The 17,733-nt window shown below is 52.7% G+C and overlaps 7 protein-coding genes across 7 annotated transcripts; 3 read left to right on the forward strand and 4 right to left on the reverse strand.

The window, feature by feature from the left end:
- Window positions 1–135: 135 nt before the first annotated feature.
- On the reverse strand, window positions 136–1,644 carry K489DRAFT_324874 (WD40 repeat-like protein; the record flags this gene model as incomplete). Its single annotated transcript, XM_033601790.1, has 1 exon — window positions 136–1,644. The coding sequence occupies one exon, from the start codon at window positions 1,642–1,644 to the stop codon at window positions 136–138; it is 1,509 nt and encodes a 502-aa protein (XP_033456764.1).
- Window positions 1,645–5,247: 3,603 nt separating this feature from the next.
- On the forward strand, window positions 5,248–6,699 carry K489DRAFT_383295 (uncharacterized protein). The gene is made up of 4 exons (XM_033605563.1): window positions 5,248–5,469; window positions 5,535–5,648; window positions 5,788–6,151; window positions 6,219–6,699. The coding sequence occupies exons 2-4, from the start codon at window positions 5,592–5,594 to the stop codon at window positions 6,302–6,304; spliced, it is 507 nt and encodes a 168-aa protein (XP_033456765.1). The 5' UTR covers window positions 5,248–5,469; window positions 5,535–5,591; the 3' UTR covers window positions 6,305–6,699.
- Window positions 6,700–8,358: 1,659 nt separating this feature from the next.
- On the reverse strand, window positions 8,359–11,541 carry K489DRAFT_372979 (Na(+)/Li(+)-exporting P-type ATPase; the record flags this gene model as incomplete). Its single annotated transcript, XM_033603383.1, has 1 exon — window positions 8,359–11,541. The coding sequence occupies one exon, from the start codon at window positions 11,539–11,541 to the stop codon at window positions 8,359–8,361; it is 3,183 nt and encodes a 1,060-aa protein (XP_033456766.1).
- A 2,881-nt stretch (window positions 11,542–14,422) lies between these two features.
- Window positions 14,423–14,893, forward strand: K489DRAFT_325247 (putative P450 monooxygenase; the record flags this gene model as incomplete). The annotated part of the gene is made up of 3 exons (XM_033601820.1): window positions 14,423–14,471; window positions 14,565–14,663; window positions 14,736–14,893. 3 exons carry the CDS (start codon window positions 14,423–14,425, stop codon window positions 14,891–14,893), a joined length of 306 nt encoding a protein of 101 aa, XP_033456767.1.
- On the reverse strand, window positions 14,880–15,763 carry K489DRAFT_362210 (DUF1857-domain-containing protein). The gene is made up of 2 exons (XM_033602650.1): window positions 15,369–15,763; window positions 14,880–15,254 (listed from the first exon to the last, which is right to left on the reverse strand). The coding sequence occupies exons 1-2, from the start codon at window positions 15,621–15,623 to the stop codon at window positions 15,018–15,020; spliced, it is 492 nt and encodes a 163-aa protein (XP_033456768.1). The 5' UTR covers window positions 15,624–15,763; the 3' UTR covers window positions 14,880–15,017.
- Window positions 15,764–15,820: 57 nt separating this feature from the next.
- K489DRAFT_383304 (uncharacterized protein) lies at window positions 15,821–16,183 on the forward strand. The gene has a single exon (XM_033605564.1). The coding sequence runs from the start codon at window positions 15,851–15,853 to the stop codon at window positions 16,169–16,171; it is 321 nt and encodes a 106-aa protein (XP_033456769.1). The 5' UTR covers window positions 15,821–15,850; the 3' UTR covers window positions 16,172–16,183.
- K489DRAFT_383305 (NAD(P)-binding protein) lies at window positions 16,156–17,661 on the reverse strand. Its single transcript, XM_033605565.1, has 3 exons — window positions 17,345–17,661; window positions 16,932–17,237; window positions 16,156–16,833 (listed from the first exon to the last, which is right to left on the reverse strand). The coding sequence occupies exons 1-3, from the start codon at window positions 17,458–17,460 to the stop codon at window positions 16,419–16,421; spliced, it is 837 nt and encodes a 278-aa protein (XP_033456770.1). The 5' UTR covers window positions 17,461–17,661; the 3' UTR covers window positions 16,156–16,418.
- Between the last annotated feature and the right edge of the window lie 72 nt (window positions 17,662–17,733).

The raw sequence follows: 17,733 nt of genomic DNA on the forward strand, positions 1-17,733 counted from the left end.
AAGTCGTAGGGATTCGTAAAGGTCGCGCGCAGAGCTGTTCAAAAATCGATTCGTGAAGCTGGAGTTCATGAGCAGCTTCGTGGCGCTGAAATGCTGCAATGCCAGGAAGATCAATGTAGACGAATCGACAGGTGCTTAGCACATAATTGACCGCGAGTCTGACTCCCAGGGGTTCCTGAATTGAATGGCCGTAGTCTCGTCGGGGCCGCGCAACAGGTCAATGTTGTCAATTGGCATCCCGTCGCAGGAGTTATATGTCGGAGCACCCTTCAGAATACCAAAGTCGACCAGCAGAATGCGGCCATCCTGGGATGTGGCAACGATGCGACGGTAGTCCGACTTGGCAGCGAGCATCCAGCTAGTTGTCCACTCCTCGCCGCGCCAAAGCTCTTCGCCTGTGACGAAGTCGTACACGCGAAGATCCAGGTCGTAACTGCCCGACACAACTCGGTTGTTGGCGCTGTCAAGCCAGAGTGAGCGCACGAGCTGCGAATGACCGGTGAACTGCATGACTTCCGCGCCAGTGTTGGTGTCGAATTTGTAAGTGATGTTGTCGTTACCGCCGGCGAGCACGTAACGCATGTCCTCGGAAAATTCCACAGCAGCTAGACCACGCTCCTTGGGAGAGAACTCCTTGATCAACTTCATCTGTGTGAGGTCCCATAGGCGAGCGACGCCGTCACCGCTAGCACTAACAAGGTAGTTTCCGCGGAGCTGTACTGCGTTCACCGGACCGCGGTGGCCAGTGAGGTCGCCCTTCGCCTCTAGTGTTTCGCGGTCCCACACAATAATTCGAGAATCTTTGGAACATGACACAATATGCTTAGCGTCAAGTGCCACGTCAAGGACGCCACCAGTGTGCTTTCTCAGGCGCTTGATAGGCTCATACGTGGCAATGTCCCAAATAAGAAGGTCGGAGTCGGAGGAGCCGGTCACGAGGATTTTGCTGTCGTACTGCAAGCACAGAATGCTGGCATCATGCCATTCTCGCGGGACGTGATAAATCTCATTGCCGTATGCCGTGCCGTTGACACTTGCCGTCGCCATGTGGAATGAAGGATAGTCGACGGTGCGGAGAACCTTCGGGCCGAGGATCGGCCGCACTGTTGGCCCGCCAATAACCTTGATGCAGGTGTATGTGTTGATATCCCAAACTCGGATGGTCCTGTCTCGTGATCCAGTGATGATTTTTTCCTCGTCGAACTGGAGGCAGTAGACACTGTCAGTGTGACCCGAAAGATAGACCGCTTTGCCTGCATTCTCGGCACCACGTCTCCAGTTGTTGTCCAGTCGCTCGCGAGCCTTGTACATCTTCCGCCATTGCTGATTCGGGCGCCGATCCGTACGACCAATGCCTAAACCTCCCACTTGAATTGGTGGTGGATCGGTGTAAACCTTGCGACCGTATTTGGTGAGGAACACGGTCCGCCAGACTGAAGCCTTGCTGGCAATCTGGTACCATGCTTTGTTGACACGTTCGGCGTTGAGCAAGTCCTCGGCTCCCAGGTATTCAAATACCTCCAAAACCAACTCATAGGGAAGTATTCCCTGCTTGACGAAATCGTATGAGTTTGAGCTTTGTGGTGCAATGATTGGGCTGTCCAAGTCCATATCAACGTCACCGTCATGATCCCGGGATGACATCTCCGAACCGCTGTAAGTAGATAAATCAGCACCGCTATCCGCAGCACTGCTGAGGGATCCTAGTCGTAGTCTGCGTGGGCCTTCATCATCATCAGACATTGGCCAGTCGTGACTAGCACTGCTTTGTGTGAGCACCGCAGGCTGAGTATTGTGCAGTGCAGCGGCTTTCCGCGCTCGGTCGCCGCCGGGCGCGTTGATTGGCGACATGTGTCGGGTAGAGGCAGCACGTAGAGGAAGGGTTGACGGAGGGGGAGCAGGTGTGTCTTTCCGTAGCTCGCTGGCGGTGGGAAAGAATGAAGGTCCGAGGCGTAGCTTTCTAGGTCGCTCTTCACCCTGGCGCATTGAACTTCTTTTTGAAGGTGACGTTGGTGTTCGACCCATGACCTGATCCACGTAGGCGTCGTCACTGGAAAGCGAAGCAAATGGCTGACTAGACCTCCTGATGCGTGACTTGAGCGTGGCGGATGACTTCTGCACGCTCTCCTGCAACCGTTGCTTGTAATTCCTTGACCACCTTCGGCCCAAGGACTTTGTCTCTGCCGAATGCTCCATTGCCAAGGCCGGAAACGGAATCGTACGCGCCGAGGATGATCCCATTGATGTTCCGTCTACACTTGAACAACCTTCCATACCATCAACGCTCTCTTCTGGTACGACGCTCTGAACAGGCCGATATCCTTTTGATGGACCAGCAACCATATCCTCTTCGACTTGGTGCATGTCTGCTGCCGTGTCGTCGCGAGATATCCGCCGTCGGTCCATGACGTTCTGTGCTAGGCTGCTTGCGGAAGCACGTGGAGTGAGGTCCGCATCTGAATGATCTTCATCTTCTTCGGCGATGTAGGTTGAGGCTGCTGTTGATGATAGGAGGGACGAGGTTGCGTGAACAGTGTGCGGTCGAACAGTCTGCGATGACCGCTGGGGATATTCGCCGTCGTACGACATCATGTCAGTGTTCGAAAGAGTGTGGACTGTCCTCTGCGCGAAGAAGAAGAGATGCAAGGCAAGACAACGGATCCAGGCCCAATGGATCTCGTGGACCGGTTACTTAACACCCTGAGAGCGAGCGAGGTAAGAACTGCGTGACGAGGTTATGATGATGTCGTGCGTTGCTTGGCGGAAGAAGACCGGCTTGGTGTGTCACAAAAGGTGAGGCGAAAGTGGTTGTAAGGACGAGACAACCCGACGGGCGCGTCGCCAGACAGGAAGATCGGGCACAGCGATCGAGATGCCTCTCGAGGAGTTATGGTTGGCTATGGCTGGCACTTATACTGAGATTGCCGAATCCATGCACCACCAGTCGAGATGGACAGTTGAAAGGAATGTAATGTACAAGCAGATATGAAAGCGTTGATGTGGTAATAAGTCGGTAAGTAAGTCCTTGCTTCAGTATCGAGCGACGGGCGCGGGCGCGGGCTTGCCGCTGGCTTTGCAGTAGACGTTAAAACAGCACCGTGAAATGAGACAATGCCGACGTTTCGGTGGACCCGCGACTCTTGGACTGGTGGACGAAAAAATGCCAGCACCGGTGAGACTATATACATTTCACACTAACATCGCTCAGAAACAAAAGGCGAGAGTAAATGCCAAGAAGCCTCTTACTCCAGGACGAGATGGCAGCGACAACACATCAAGCGATGAGGCACCAGGACAGAGACATGCAATCACGTTATTGGGACCAGGATACGCTTGGGCGGAGACGAGGGATTCAACTACTGGACGCACTCCAGGGAAAGAGTTCAACATACGATATGCGTCATGCTGTAGTCTCATCATTTCGACCGAGGATCGATCGGTCTCATACGTGAAGATGGCCTGCAGAATTAGCGAAAGATGACTTCAGATGTTTCATTCGTGCCCCTACCCACAAGGGGCATCATAGATTGGTGACCCCTGATATGAATGAAGCATTTGATGGGTGCGGCTGTCTTCGCAGTTGACGAGGAAACTAATCAAATTCGTGGAGCGCCCGTGGAGCATTCTTGCACGAACTTTGGTAAAGAATACGGACGGCGCCATCAGCCATTTGAAATAAGGCATGGTCCCGAGGTTGAGACAACAGCAGCGCGACGGTTCACAGACTGGGCGTGCTGGAACACATCGAGGCGTGCAGAATTTTGTTTGCAGGATTCCAACCCAAATCACGTACGACGACTTGCACTCTTTGCCCTATCCTTTCAGGCGTGCCGGATAGTCACGAGTTGGAACAATCTGCATGTTGCCGTCTTCGCAGCTCACCCGGCGTACGTGGCAGCTGCTGGGACGTTTGGCTTGTCGGTGAGCAGATTAGCTGGCGGAATGGCCTAGAGGGTGTGTGATCCATGGCTCTGCTTGAACTTGCTTCGGTTCGCGCCCTTGTTCCGACAATGTCTCGTGTGTCCAGGTAAAAGGCCGGGGAATCACCAGTGATGGAGGCGCCCCAGGCTAACTTTAAACGGTTCACATGATCGGCAAAGCGTCCGTTCACGCCGTTCTCCTCTCAGGTCGAAGCGCTACGACTCTTCAGGATTCCCGTGGCCCCCTCCTCGCCTTCAACGCCTGCTGACGATCTGCTGGTTGTTCTCCCCATTCAAAAGGACAAATAACTCAAACCAACAAACATCCTCAATTTTGCCTAATTTATTCTGTCTCGAAGGCTTCCGAACCTTTGCATTCCGTCAATAGATCCATTGAGAATGTGTGATCTGTAGAACGCCTACACTAGACATCATGCTTCTCGGCTTTGCTGCAGATTGACGTTGCGGCGCGGCACACCACCAGCAAACACCTTTTACTGTAATGTCTTGCTTTGGGCTGTCTCACGACGCTGTTGGTGCTCTGCTTGTCACAGCACCCGCCGTTCACGTTTCCGGGGAAGCCCAGTCACGCATGCGTCCGCGGGCGAGTACCTTCATTTCGGATTGAACTTGAACACCCTCCCACGCGGCCGTCGTTGTGTACGATATGTTCTGCCTTTCGTCATGCAGTCAAGCTGCGCATATCAAAACACCGACAGGTCATTCTTGCTATTGTTGTGCATGCCCGGATCGTGGCACGGCGCTTCCCGAAATCATTTTGAACTTTCACTGTTGTGATTGGCTCGTCCTGATCCAATATTTCAAGGTTGCCAGGATGGAAGGTCTATTGACAGATACAATAGTTTGTTCATTAGTACAGTATACACAGACGTGGCTGTCATCAACTCCAATGCGCAATGTCTGTCCAGGATCAAGGCAGGAAGGATCCTGTCACCCTTGCACTTCAGCTTTGACATGTGTGATAACGTAGAGCTATTGGCGCTCGGCCTTTTCGCCGTTCGGCCCGCACGAGAGTGTTGGCCGGCGGTCCTGGATGCGAAACATCCAAGTCAGAGCATGACAAGGAGCCTGGAAGCACTTTGAGAGACACGTAAAGAGGCTTTACGTCTCGTCATCAAGTGTTCGTAAATCGTCATTGAAACATCTCATCGGCTCGATACTCGCGGCAGCCCTGGATATGGTTCAGGAAAATAGATTGTTTGGCCGGCTGACCGGAGTGTTCGGCTCATTTGACGGCTACTTCCCTACTACGCTCTGGAGAGTTGTCGTTGATCAGAGAAGGCTGGAGGACGAAGCTCGTGTCGCCTGCTCAGCTACGCTTTGCCATACAAACCTCGAGATCCTGTAATAAATAACATCTCCAGACCACATATCATTCCCGCCGGTTAGTCATCAGAAAAGGGTCCGGTACGGGAAAGCTAGCCATTATAGGTTTCTGAATATCGACTTTGACATCCTCGATTTTGACGGGTTGACCTGTCATTGTGCCTCTTCCTGCATTGTTTTCGCTAATTTGAGACGTACTAAGGTATTCAATCATCAAGCGCGCGACTTGGACTGGCCTGAAGCAGCTGACCAATGAGATTCCCTCAGAAAATCGCACGGTAAAACTTACAGGCAGGGAACAAGCCTATCAAAGACACCTCGGACATGGCCTCATCACGCTCTTCGAGTGCGGTGTCGATCCCGTTTCTCTATTCTCTGTTTGTAAGACCACCTAATTCCTCTGGGCTCCTGTACATCCACTGTCCTTGATCTGGTGGAAATCACGAAGTTAGACATGTCATAGCCGAGAAGAGAGGCTCGATTGATCCTGACTAAATCCCATTCTCGCACGTGTTTACAGTTCCTCTACATCGAACCCGTTTCCACCTTCGCGGGGTTCTACTATGCTTTCTTCCGCCAGCGGGAGTACATGGACATGACGATGTCACACGATCTCAATATCCTATCATCCCAAGATGGCAGCAATGTGGGTGTATCGACGCGCGAGAGCATCGTACTCAACCAACTGGCCAACATGTACCTCGCCTTTGCGCTCAACGAAGGACTAGTGCTACGCTCTACGCGTGATGTCCACGTCTGGCGTGTGTACCTCTTTGTCCTCCTTCTCGCGGATTTTGGACATCTCTACAGCGTTGTCGGCGCGGGCGGATCAGAGCTTTACTGGCAATTCTGGAAATGGAATGCAATGTACTGGGGGAACCTAGGTAAGCAACGTTCCTCGGAACCTCGAAAATCGAGTGGAAGATCGAAAATGTTGAGAATCTCGTTTAGGATTTGTGTACGTCGGCGCCAGCTTCCGCATTGCATTCCTGCTAGGCATTGGACTTGGACAAAAGTCAAACAAGCTCAAGCAGTGATGAAGACGACATCTTCGTCTAGTCGATGGGAAACCCCTGATTAAAGCGTCATGTCGAGTATTGACGGCACTGATTCAGGTGAATCCACTTCTGTGAGCACAGCCGTGTGGCACTTCATATATGCTCGTATACACCACATACGGTCTATGACCTTTCAGGCCCGACAGACTAGCTACGAAAGGCTACGCTCGCGATTTCGAGACATCAGCTGTTTCAGGAGGGGTCTAGAATGAGGCTGAAACAGAGGTTTCGCCGAGGGAAGAAAGCTCGTGAAGCCCATGGGAACGTCAACCTAGCAGCGGAACGAAGCGTGCACAGAGCCATGGTTCTCCCGGCAGTATGTTTATAATATAGTCCAGGACAAATTCATCTATCGAACTCGCCTGACCAGCCGTGCCAGTCCGCTCGGCCTCTTCGTATATGCTAACTCCAAGACTTCTTGCCACCTACGGCCGAGACGAGGTTTGTGGCGACGAGAAAGAGAGAGACATGCCTCCCGACCGACCATCATCCGTCTGCATGACACAGCCATCGTGATGATGGACTCGATTTTGGCTGAGCGTCGACGGGTGGAACAACGCTGACCGTTCCACACGCATAATAACGCCCAAACCTGTCTTGTCGAGCCAGACTATCGAGTATGCTCTACTCATTATCTACTGTTTATTTGGACGATGGGCGCGTCTGGAAAATTTGAGACACATGATGATCAGATTCCCAGCTTACCGCCATCCGGGCAGAGGCTCTGGTCATGATAGTTTCCGGCTGTACGGCTTGCCATGCCGGCGGGATGCGGCACGTCATCGACCCTGGATGGTCGTGAGTACGTGGATAAGTCTGGGCGCTGTCATTATTTGCTCGCTCTGCAGCCTCTGCTGTTCTTTTGTCTTGCAATTCAGGTGTATCCCCACGCTAGATCTTCCATGTTTTAGGTTTTGGTGATATTGATGAAGACGGATCATGTCCAGCTGGTTGCTGCAGCCGATGAATAATCTATCACACGAGAATCTACATGGATCTCCGTTAACATGCATGCAACATTGAATCCGATGAACATCATTGGACTATTCACCGGATCTCTTCTTACGTGCACGTATCATCACCTGGCCAAGGACGTCCAGATGTTGTGGCGATGAGGCTGTAGTAGCAGCAGGAGCGAAATTCGCCCAGCCACAAACGGTCGGCGATATTGATCCGACCGGCCTGTTGGTCAATCGTGTCAATCTAAAAGCGCCATTCATGACGAGATGACGCATTGGCACAGATATCGCCCTCTACATGTGTTTACCGAGGTAACGATATGTTCACGTGAACAATAACGAAGGAGAGACAGAGGAAGAAGAACTCAGTCTCTAGCTCGCTGTCTCTGGGAAGGCAAGACAGTTGACCATGGCACACACATGTTCGAGACCAGCCCAGGAAGAACATCGAGACCTTGAGATGACGGCATCCATCGTCACACGACGTTATCGCAAGGCAGGCAGGCCCGGAAATTGTTGCTATTCGTTCGATGACGCCTGGGTTGCTGTCCCCGACGTTGCCATCTAGACGGAACGAAAGACGTGCGCGCCCGTTTTGACGCGAAACGGCTTGCAATGATGACTACATCTACTTTCATCGTTTGGGGTCGACAAAAACGGCCACGGTGATACGAATTGGACAAATTGTTCTCGGGCAGGAGAAAAGCCCGAGGGGATGATACTGATATCACGGCGAAACTGAAAGTGGTTGGAAATTAGCAAAATGTAAGCATCGCAATGCAACAACGTTTTTGAAGTTTTTTTCATTCATCAATTTTGAACTCTACTCGAGAGAAGCTATTCGCAAACATCATTATCCTCGTCGCCGGAGATTTCCACGTAATCATAACAGAAAAGATAACAATTCAGAAACCTTCGAGTTCATCGTATCATGTTCATCTGACATGAGATCATAACCCCTTGCAGGGAAATCGCAAACAAAAAGCCACCCATGCGTGATATTATGTGCGTCAACCCCCCAAAAATCTCTTGTAGAACCCGGAAAAGAAAACCAACGTAATTGCAAACAAAAGTCTAAGCCAAAGTCTTCTCATCGCCGATGCTCGACTCTGTAAGGTAACGCTTGAAGATTCTCGACTCGACATCGTCGTTCGAGACGACACCGTTCTTCTTGGCCTGGCGGCGGAAGTAGATTCGCTTCGCCCACTTCCACGATTCGACGCCAGCGAAGAAGAGCAAAGAAGCAACAAAGACGATGCCCCATTCCCATGAGATGCCGGTGTGCTTGAAGACGACATCGTTGATGACGGGGATGTAGAGGACCGGGAAGATGGTGATGAAACCGGCCATGACGGACCAGAAGAGGAATTTGTTTCGCCAGACATCGCGCATCCATTGGGTGAAGATGAAGGGTGAACCAGGCTGCATGCGGAAGAAACTGCGGCGCATGTCGATGACCTCCCAAGCGAGGAAGACGGAGAACCAGGTGATGGTGGCGAAGCAAGTCGCGCGTGCGCGGAAGATGGTGTCGCAGCCGTCGCCGATGCTCTCGTTGCAGCGGAAGCCGATCTGGCCACCGCCCCATAGGTAGAGGACCAGCACAAAGGAGGAGAGACACAGACCGGCGATGATCAGGCCGTATACGAGCATGTCGATCATGATCTCAATTGAGAAGATGCCTCGCTTGAGACTCTGCGGCGGGCGTTGGAGAACGTCAGGGGCCTTTTCTTGGAAACCGAGACCCATATCAGGGAAACCAGACGTGATCATGATAATCCAGAGAATCTCGATCGGAGCGAGCGGGAAAACGGACAGTCGCTCGCTGTCCTTAAAGACTAATCCGATGAGGAGAACAAGTGCTTGAGAGATGTTCTGAGCGAGCAAGTGCAGGACGAATTTCTGAATGTTGTCAAACGTACGTCGACCTTCTTCGACAGCAGCAAGGATACTGGCAAAGTTGTCGTCGGTGAGAATGATATCAGAGGCATCTTTGGCCACGTCAGAACCGGCTTGGCCCATGGCGATACCAACATCAGCGCGTTTCAAAGAGGGGCTGTCGTTGACGCCGTCACCAGTCATGGCGCAGAAACGTTTGCGGCGATGGAGAGCTTCAATCATGCGCACTTTGGTCATGGGAGCGCAACGTGCGATGACAAGCGGAAGTACTGGTAGAGCATCAATCTGGTCGTCGGAGAGGTCGTCGAATTGAGCAGCGGTCATGACCATAGAATCAGCCACGTCCTTGCTGATTTCGCTCATGCGGGTGGGAAGAATGTTGACTTGTTGAGCGATAGCGCGTGCGGTACCGGGGTGGTCACCGGTAAGCATGTGGACTTCAATACCGGCTTCGTGGCAGCGTCTAACGGATTCGGCAGACTCAGGACGGGGTGGATCGTAAAGTCCGATAAGACCTCGGAAAGTCAAGTCCTTTTCAATATTGGCGCGGTCGATCTCAGTATTGTCCACGATGGGCTCTTCGTATTTTCGACTGGCGAGCGCGAGTACACGAAGGCCCAGCTTGGCGAGAGCTTCCATGTTCTCGAGAATTTGCTCCCGGTAGGCATCGGTCATCTCGACAGGCTCGGCGTCGTCATCGGCGACATAAGAAATGCAAGATGCGATGACTCTTTCGACAGCACCCTTGGTAAAGGCAAAGACTTCGCCGCTGCCCAGATCCTTGTACAACACACTCATCTTCTTGACGTCCGAATCGAAGGGGTATTCTGAGATGGCCTTCCATGCCGGGTTGTCTCCAGACACGGATCCACGTCGGTTCCACAAGAAACGAGAAGCAAAGACTTGGATTGCAATTTCGGTAGGGTCTCCACGGGCGTGCCACTCGCCGTCTGTCTCGTGAACGTTGGCCAAGTTGGCGAGCGACGCAACACGAAGGTATGCTTTCAGTGACTCATTTCCCTGGACGATTTCAGCGTACGAGGACTTTTTGCCCGAGGCGTCGGCCTTCATGTTTCGGGGTTCTTCCTCCTCATGGGAGATCTCCCCAACGGTAGGGTTGAAAGGTTCGCTGATTGCGCCAATGGTGTATGTTCCTTTGGCTGGGATCCATGCTTTCTTTGCAACCATCTTGCCTTGTGTGAGGGTACCGGTCTTGTCAGAGCAGATGTCGGTGACGGCACCCAAAGCCTCGAGAGATCGCAAGTTACGGACGATGACGTTTCGCTCAACCATGCGCTTGGTTCCTGCGGCCATCGTAATGGTAAGAACAACGACGAGTGAAGCGGGAATCATAGATAGACCGGTGGCGACAGCATAGATGATAACTTCTTGACGGTCCCGGAATTCGTTGGCAGCCAAGACGATGATGGCACAAATGACGGCGATGAAGAAGAGCAAAACCGCCAGACGGGACAGTTTCTTCTGTAGAGGAGTTCCCACATTGACACCGAGGAAGGAACCGACAATGTCGCTCATGGTCAGAACAGCAGCCTGTACGTATCGATAACTCGCGGCACTGCCATCCTCCTTGCGTTTCACAGGTCTGATCTTGCTGTCCTTCTTTCGGAGAGCAGCAGCGATTGAACCAATCTCGGTGTGCATTCCAGTGGCAAAGACGATTCCAGTAGCACGACCTTTGGTGACTTTCGAAGAGCTGTAGGCAACGTTCAAACGATCGCCGGGTCCCGTGGTTGTATCAAACACATCGTCGGTGTTTTTGCGAACCGGTAGGGATTCACCAGTGAGCAATGCTTCGTCTGTTTCAAAGTTGACTGCCTCGATCAATCGGATATCGGCGGGGATGGTGTCACCAGTCTTGAGCTCGACGAGGTCGCCGGGTACGACCTCAACAGTGCCGATACTGACGGATTTGGCATCGCGAACAACTTGAGCGGTGGGAGAGCTTAGAGATCGAAGGGAGTCCATATTCTTCTCAGCTTTGTATTCTTGGATGTAACCGACAGTGATGTTGACACCGATGACAGCCGCAATGACACCACCTTCAATCCATGACATGATCGCGAACGAGACGACCATGGCAATCAGGAGCACGAGTGTCATGGCATTTGCAATCTGGCGGATCAAGATTTTGCCTGGGTTGACCTTTGAGGACTCTCCAAGTTCGTTGCGACCGTATTCGATTAAACGTTCACCTGCGTTGCTGGACGTGAGACCATCTTCAGGATCGGCTCGGAGTTCTTCGACTACGGTCTTCCATGGTAGAGCGTGAGCTGGTTGTGAAAGTGGTTTGTTTGATTGGCCCGACACATGGCCGCTGAGGTCCTCCTTAGGAGCACCCATTGCGCTTAGCAGCAGCTGCAGGGATAAGTGATTCGAGCAAATCGGCGAAGTAATATGATGTAGGACAGGGAGTTGATTTCGATTAAGGATAAACGATTGTCTGAGGTCTGCTCCTCGGCTTGCTTAGAATTAATATACAACAGAAACGCCATTGAAGGGCATCGAGGTCAATATATATCCCGAGGCACGACAGATGATATGGTACTGCAGGGCTGCTGAAGGCTCAACACCCAAGACCGATGGTATGAGGTCAGCCTTGGCGTCTGTGAAAGAGCGTTTGCGGCAAGTAGCTTCCCGCTTGTGATGAAGCTACTGTACTGGTTTGTCCCCATGCAGCCGGCGACTCTGGGGTTTCGTGTGTGATCTTTGGAAAGGACGAGTTGCCTCTAACTGAATTGCCCCAAGCTGTCGGCCGCAAGGTCGGAATAGACTTTTGCACATGTCGATATGCTCGTCATGGCGTTGGTTTTGGTGGAGTTATCCCATCGTGTCGGTCGTGCTTCCCACATCTCAGCGGTGCCTCCCATGCCATTGTCGTCGACGATTTGCCCTCCAGGATGCCAACACAAGTCTACTCCCGCGATATACCCGACATCCCGATTGTGGTCCGCAGTGTCCGCGGCGGTGTTCGGACGTAGTCTTGGCAGTGCAGGTGGTGGGAAGAGAGGGGCAGCGGAACCGATGAGGCGGCGAACGCCAAGAGGACAGAGGAAAGGCAGCGGAGCATGATCGAGGTCCATCTGACGTGGCCAAGAATGCAGCCCTGTGGTGACGGCATGTGATTGGTGGGGGACCCCCGCCAAGCATCTAGAAAGCTTGGGAGGCATATCGGATGGCATCAGAAATTCGACAGCGCAAAAAAATGCTTTGCTTGCCAAGAGGCACCGCTGCGTCGTCAGTGGCGTCATACAACATGGTAAAAGACTCGGAATGATTAGGTCTGGTCTCGACAACAAAGGGGTCTTTTTTGGACGATGACGGAGATCATGCAAGTGATGGCTAGGCCATTGTAGGTGCTCGTGTTCTGTCAGCAACATTCAAAGATGCCGCCACACACACTGCAATGACTGGATAACATTTCACTCGAACATAGCAATCTTCCCACGGACAGATTCGCCTCAATTTCTCTAGATCTCGTCCATTCGTCCGCGAACCATTCGGAGAGATCATCACGTGGGGGCAATGTCACTCACTGTACTGGTATATTTGAGCCGAGATGTGTCTGCCATCCGAGGTCTGGGCATCCTCGTACCTCATCGCCAAGTGGGTATCTTCGCAACGCTGCTCCCACGTTCTCTTGGTGCACATGCGCAGTTCACTGTATGAGATATGTCGGCGGTCTTGGCCAATCTTAGATGTCGGACACGCCGCCTACTCCGTAACAGAATGCGAGAGAAGTCGCCGAACGCCCTATCTACTCGAGCATGATACGAAACCGAGAGCTTCCTGTAAATTCTGGATCGCAGAACTCTCATTGGAATATCGTGGTTCGGAGCTTTGCCATTTTTTCCCGATCAACTCCTCCCAAAAGACGATTCTTGCCGCGTCTCGAAAATTGTCGATACTCCCTATGAAAGGTGCTTGGCGGATACATGCCGGCGAAGTCTCCGTTGACGGCAGACGACTGGATTTCAACCATTGCATCGCTAAATTCGGATGAGTGTACTGCCGAGGTTTAGACTTTGAGCGTTGGTTGTATCCATGAAGTCTATCTCATGTCATCGGAGGGTCGAGGTCGGCGTCGGCACAAGCCGAAATGAAGAATTCCCTGACGTCACAGCCTCAAACTTACTTCACGGCTACAGTAGACTCGGGACTGTTCGATAGTTTGTTGCTTGTGCCGATGCTTACTTAAGCTTCTTGACCGATCTGTGATGACCACGGCGCATGTAGGTAGGCAAAGGGAGGATGATTTGGATGGGCATGGTGTTGCGAACGGAGAGCTTGGGATGAACGTGGCGGCATCCTGTCAATCGGAGGAATGTCTCCGGGATCATCTTTGTACCCACCCACCTAGGTAGATCGGTTATGTTGAGCATCAGATCATTGGATCCTTAGCAAGAAACGACACTCGCGCCCTGACCGGGCGAAATCTCGGCCACTGAGCCTGTGTTCATGAGAGTGACATTGAGGAGCTCTTTTCGATTCGCGATCCCTGTCGCACAAAACGAGCCCATACGCAGGACCAATGGCTAATGCATGTAAAGAAAGAATCATCAGTACTACTAGGTAGATAATGCGATGGTTGATTTCATGGCCATCAGCGTGAATGCACTCGACCCGGGGCGGTGTTCAGGGCTGCATCTGGACCCCTGCAGGCGGGAATTTCACCGCTGATTATCAATCACCTGCACTCACGGATCATCATCATTATCATCATCGACGACGAAATTTGGAAGAGCGTTCTGCTGCTACCTGCCTGACGAAGTGTGTAGTGTGTGAACGCGTGTTCGAAGAGACTCGACTGTTCAAACAGCACATCAAAACCACACACCAACGACGAGTTTATTCTCCTCCGGTAGGAAGATAGGTACGGTACTTATAACTGCCACCGCAGCACAGGGGATTTGTCACACTCTGGTGCTGTTTGTAACTACTGCTACCGTACGAGATGCCCTCACCTAGCAATCACGTCACCGCCGGCTTGCGACGACAGCTGCAGCTGCTGAGGGCCACTCCAGCACCTCGTCATTATCATCGCTCATGTTATGTCACCCCATCGTCTTCATCATCTTTACTATTACTATCTTCACCTTCACCCTCACATCTTCGACACCTATCGCGAACGACACCGACTCACACAACCCCACCACCCAGACAATCGCCCAACATTAATTTCATACGCTCCTTCTTCGCCTCCCCGGCAACCCCTCAACAAGTCATGGCCGCCAAAGCTAAAGCCCAGGAGATCATCGACAACAATGCTGTTGGTGAGTTCAACAACATCATCGTCGCTGTCGCAACACAAGCTCCAACATGTTTGCAATCAGTTCTTGACTGACCACGATACATGTTCTCATCAGCCGTCTTCTCCAAATCCTACTGCCCTTACTGCAAGGCCACCAAGTCCTTGTTGAGCGAGCAGGGCGCCAAGGCCTTTATCATCGAGCTCGACCAAGTCGGTAAGTTTATGAGCGACGTAGATACTTGTGTTCGCGTAGGACTTCATCTGACATGTACACTCCTCCCCTCAGATGACGGTGCCGCCATTCAGGACGCCCTCGAGGAGATCACCAAGCAGCGATCGGTGCCCAACATCTTCATCAACCACAAGCACATTGGTGGAAACTCGGACCTGCAGGCCAAGAAGTCGGAGCTGCCCAACTTGCTCAAGGAGGCCGGTGCTCTATAGATTGCAAAGTTGCTGGAATGAAAAAGAGTGGACATGAAATAACCGTGATAAATTACAATATTTGATCACACTCTCCTGCAGCACATTTCTGGGTGATCGCATCCCACCAAAGACAACTTGCGACTCAGTTCAGCTCGCCCTTCTCAGCCAATGCCCTCATTGCCACGATGGTGCTGTGCACCGCCTTTTGTGCATCCCTGATTCTATCATCCTGCAGCTGCTTCGCCTCCGCGCTCCCCTCGGCCACCTCAGGATATCTCCATTCGAATGTATATGTCATATGGTAGTCATTCTCCGTCAGTCCCGGCCCATCCGAAACCGTGTTCGTGATGACTGCGCCAGACTCTTGCACGAAATCGACCTTTTCTCCAGTCAGCTTCTTGTATGAGAACCACACATCCCTCTCCCCGATTGCATGAAATCCGGAAATCGCAATATCGACGAAATTTCAGGGTAAGAAGAGCGCCATCATTACCTTCGTCGGATAATAACTGCGGCAAATCTCCTTCATCGCCCCCGGTGGTCGGTTCCCCATGGCCTTGAAATGCGCCATCCGCACGACCTCCTCGGGCCCGTCCTCCAGCACATCGGTCTTTTCAATCACGGGCACGAAATCCTCCGCTCGGCGGATCTTGCGTTGGAGGCCCCGCCAGATCTGGTCGCGGGTGAGCACGGGCGAGGCGCCGGCGGGGTTGATGGGTTCGCTGTAGGCGCAGTGGATGTTCACCATGATTGCTCGAGAGATATCCTTTGTCTTCGTGAATTTGCTCTGGGCGGGGAGATGTTTACTGTGGTTGATGAGTTGTCGAGTTGGTCTGCAACACTTTGTTTTATTATTACCCAAGAGGTGGGTCTCACGCGAGCTTTATTATATCTGCAACCTTTGTGTGTTATAGCAACGGGGACCGTGTTTTACTCTGAAGATGATCCTCAACACGATTTCTAACCATTCCGACAATGCCGCCATGGTACCATCCTAACACCGGCTGTGATCCATCACACCACTGGTCCTTCCTGGCGAGGAAGCGAGAACTCTCTACACTTGCGTTACGCGATTCTCCACGATCGCGATTGTACCGTTCGCGTTGCGCGGGCTCGCGGGGTTTCGCCAAACCCGCCCGCCCCACGCGGGGCGCTGCGCCCGGCTGTAAAGAGGCACAAGTCCGCGTTTTTGCCATTGCCAACGGGCTGGCCGTGACGGCTGGAGGGGGCACATACGTCGTTTGGTCGTCATCGAGAATCGGCGACCGAGAACTTCTTTTCGGTGAACCCAAGTAATAATCATCTTCTGTGGTGGTCTATGCAACCCTACACACATCACATTGCGTAGTGAGATGGCGAGGTAAGATCGGCAGGTGGCTGCCGTGTTATCCAGTACACACCCGGGCATTTGATTCAAGTCCAGTAATGGATCGAGACTCATTTCATCACGCGGTGAAGTCTCGGGGGAAAGAGAGGATGTATCCAGGTGCATCATGATTTACATAAATCCTCCTTCAGTGCAACCTCGATTGAGATGCCCCCCTCATAGCTTCGCCTGCAGCACACTACCACCGTCCAACACCAACGTCGCGCCGTTCAAATGCTGTCCTGCCCGGCTTGCGAGGTACACCACCGCCGCCGCGATATCCTCCGGGTGACCCAACCGACGGTTCGGGCTCGCCTCTGCCAGAACATCCGCACCACCGGCCATCTCCATCAATCCGTTCGCCATCTTGGACGGGAAGAAACCCGGCGCGATGTTGTTCACGAGGATGCCCTGGGGTCCGAGTTCGAGTGCGAGGTTGCGTGTCAGGTGCAGGACGGCGGCCTTGGATGCGCTGTAGCCGTAGGTGCCCTGGGCACCGAGGGAGCCGATACCGATGCCGGCGATGCTGCCGGTGACGATGATGCGTGTGGGCTCCTCCTTGGAGGCGCGCTTGCGGAGGAGAGGAGCGAATCTGTTGTAAATGCCATGTCAGCCGCGGTCTCTCTTTTCCATTCCATTCTTCTCCCTCTCCCGTGGAGCTACATGTAGAATCTCTGCGGCATCTCTTACTTTTGTGCACATAGGAACACGCTCTCCACGTTCAGCTTCATGACCTTGGCGAAGGCGTCGGCCGGGTGCTCATCGAAGCCTTGGCCCCAGGTCGCGCCGGCATTGGCGAAGAGAATGTCGACGTGGTCGGTGTGCTTGCTGACCTCGGCCACCAATCGCTCGACCTCACCGTTCTTGGCGAGATCTGCAGGGATGGAGTAGGCCTTGCCGCTGGAGGGGAGGGCGTTCAAGGCGGCGATGGCCTCCTCACAGGCCTTGGCCTTGCGGGAGGTGATGAAGACCTTGGAGCATCCTGCTTGCAGAAGTCTGATGTGGGTAGGATAGTCAGTATCGGCGTGCGCAATTACATGTGTTCCATCGCGATCTTGCGTGCGCAACGGTCCAACTCGAAGTTGTCGTTGAGGAAGACGTACCCGGATGCGGCGTGAAGACCTAGACCGCGCGAGCCACCAGTGACGACGGCGACCTTGCCCTCAAGGGAGAAGATGTTCTTGAAGTCGACGAGCTTGACGTCCGCGGCGGCCGACATGGTGAGGAGATTTATGTGAGGATTTCAAGAGTGTAGAGAGAAATAGATGTTGCGGTTCTACTTCAGAGTATTGAGAACGACGAGGACTGGATTAATTAAGACTATCGGAGCAATGCCGAATCTATACTATTTACCACGTGGATGGTGGCGCCCCGGTTGATATTCAATTGAATTGCTGTATCAATGGCTTACAGGTCCACCACTGCGAGTCGCACGCGCCATGACTGCTTCAATGTTGTACGTACAGTATACCGTCAGTCTCCGTAATAATAA

Source organism: Dissoconium aciculare (assembly GCF_010015565.1).
Source record: "Dissoconium aciculare CBS 342.82 unplaced genomic scaffold K489scaffold_12, whole genome shotgun sequence".
Taxonomy (NCBI): domain Eukaryota; kingdom Fungi; phylum Ascomycota; class Dothideomycetes; order Mycosphaerellales; family Dissoconiaceae; genus Dissoconium; species Dissoconium aciculare.

Excerpts from the sequence above, each read along its gene's own strand:
- K489DRAFT_362210 (XM_033602650.1), bottom strand. The coding sequence starts at position 15,623 with ATGGTGAACATCCACTGCGCCTACAGCGAACCCATCAACCCCGCCGGC. Across the intron at positions 15,255-15,368 it reads GCAGTTATTATCCGACGAAG|GTCGATTTCGTGCAAGAGTC; the intron begins GTAATGATGGCG and ends ACTGGAGAAAAG.
- K489DRAFT_383305 (XM_033605565.1), bottom strand. The coding sequence starts at position 17,460 with ATGTCGGCCGCCGCGGACGTCAAGCTCGTCGACTTCAAGAACATCTTC. Across the intron at positions 17,238-17,344 it reads GGTCTTCACGCCGCATCCGG|ACTTCTGCAAGCAGGATGCT; the intron begins GTACGTCTTCCT and ends TACCCACATCAG. Across the intron at positions 16,834-16,931 it reads GTGTTCCTATGTGCACAAAA|ATTCGCTCCTCTCCTCCGCA; the intron begins GTAAGAGATGCC and ends CATTTACAACAG.
- K489DRAFT_383295 (XM_033605563.1), top strand. The coding sequence starts at position 5,592 with ATGGCCTCATCACGCTCTTCGAGTGCGGTGTCGATCCCGTTTCTCTAT. Across the intron at positions 5,649-5,787 it reads CGTTTCTCTATTCTCTGTTT|TTCCTCTACATCGAACCCGT; the intron begins GTAAGACCACCT and ends ACGTGTTTACAG. Across the intron at positions 6,152-6,218 it reads AATGTACTGGGGGAACCTAG|GATTTGTGTACGTCGGCGCC; the intron begins GTAAGCAACGTT and ends AATCTCGTTTAG.
- K489DRAFT_383304 (XM_033605564.1), top strand. The coding sequence starts at position 15,851 with ATGCCGCCATGGTACCATCCTAACACCGGCTGTGATCCATCACACCAC.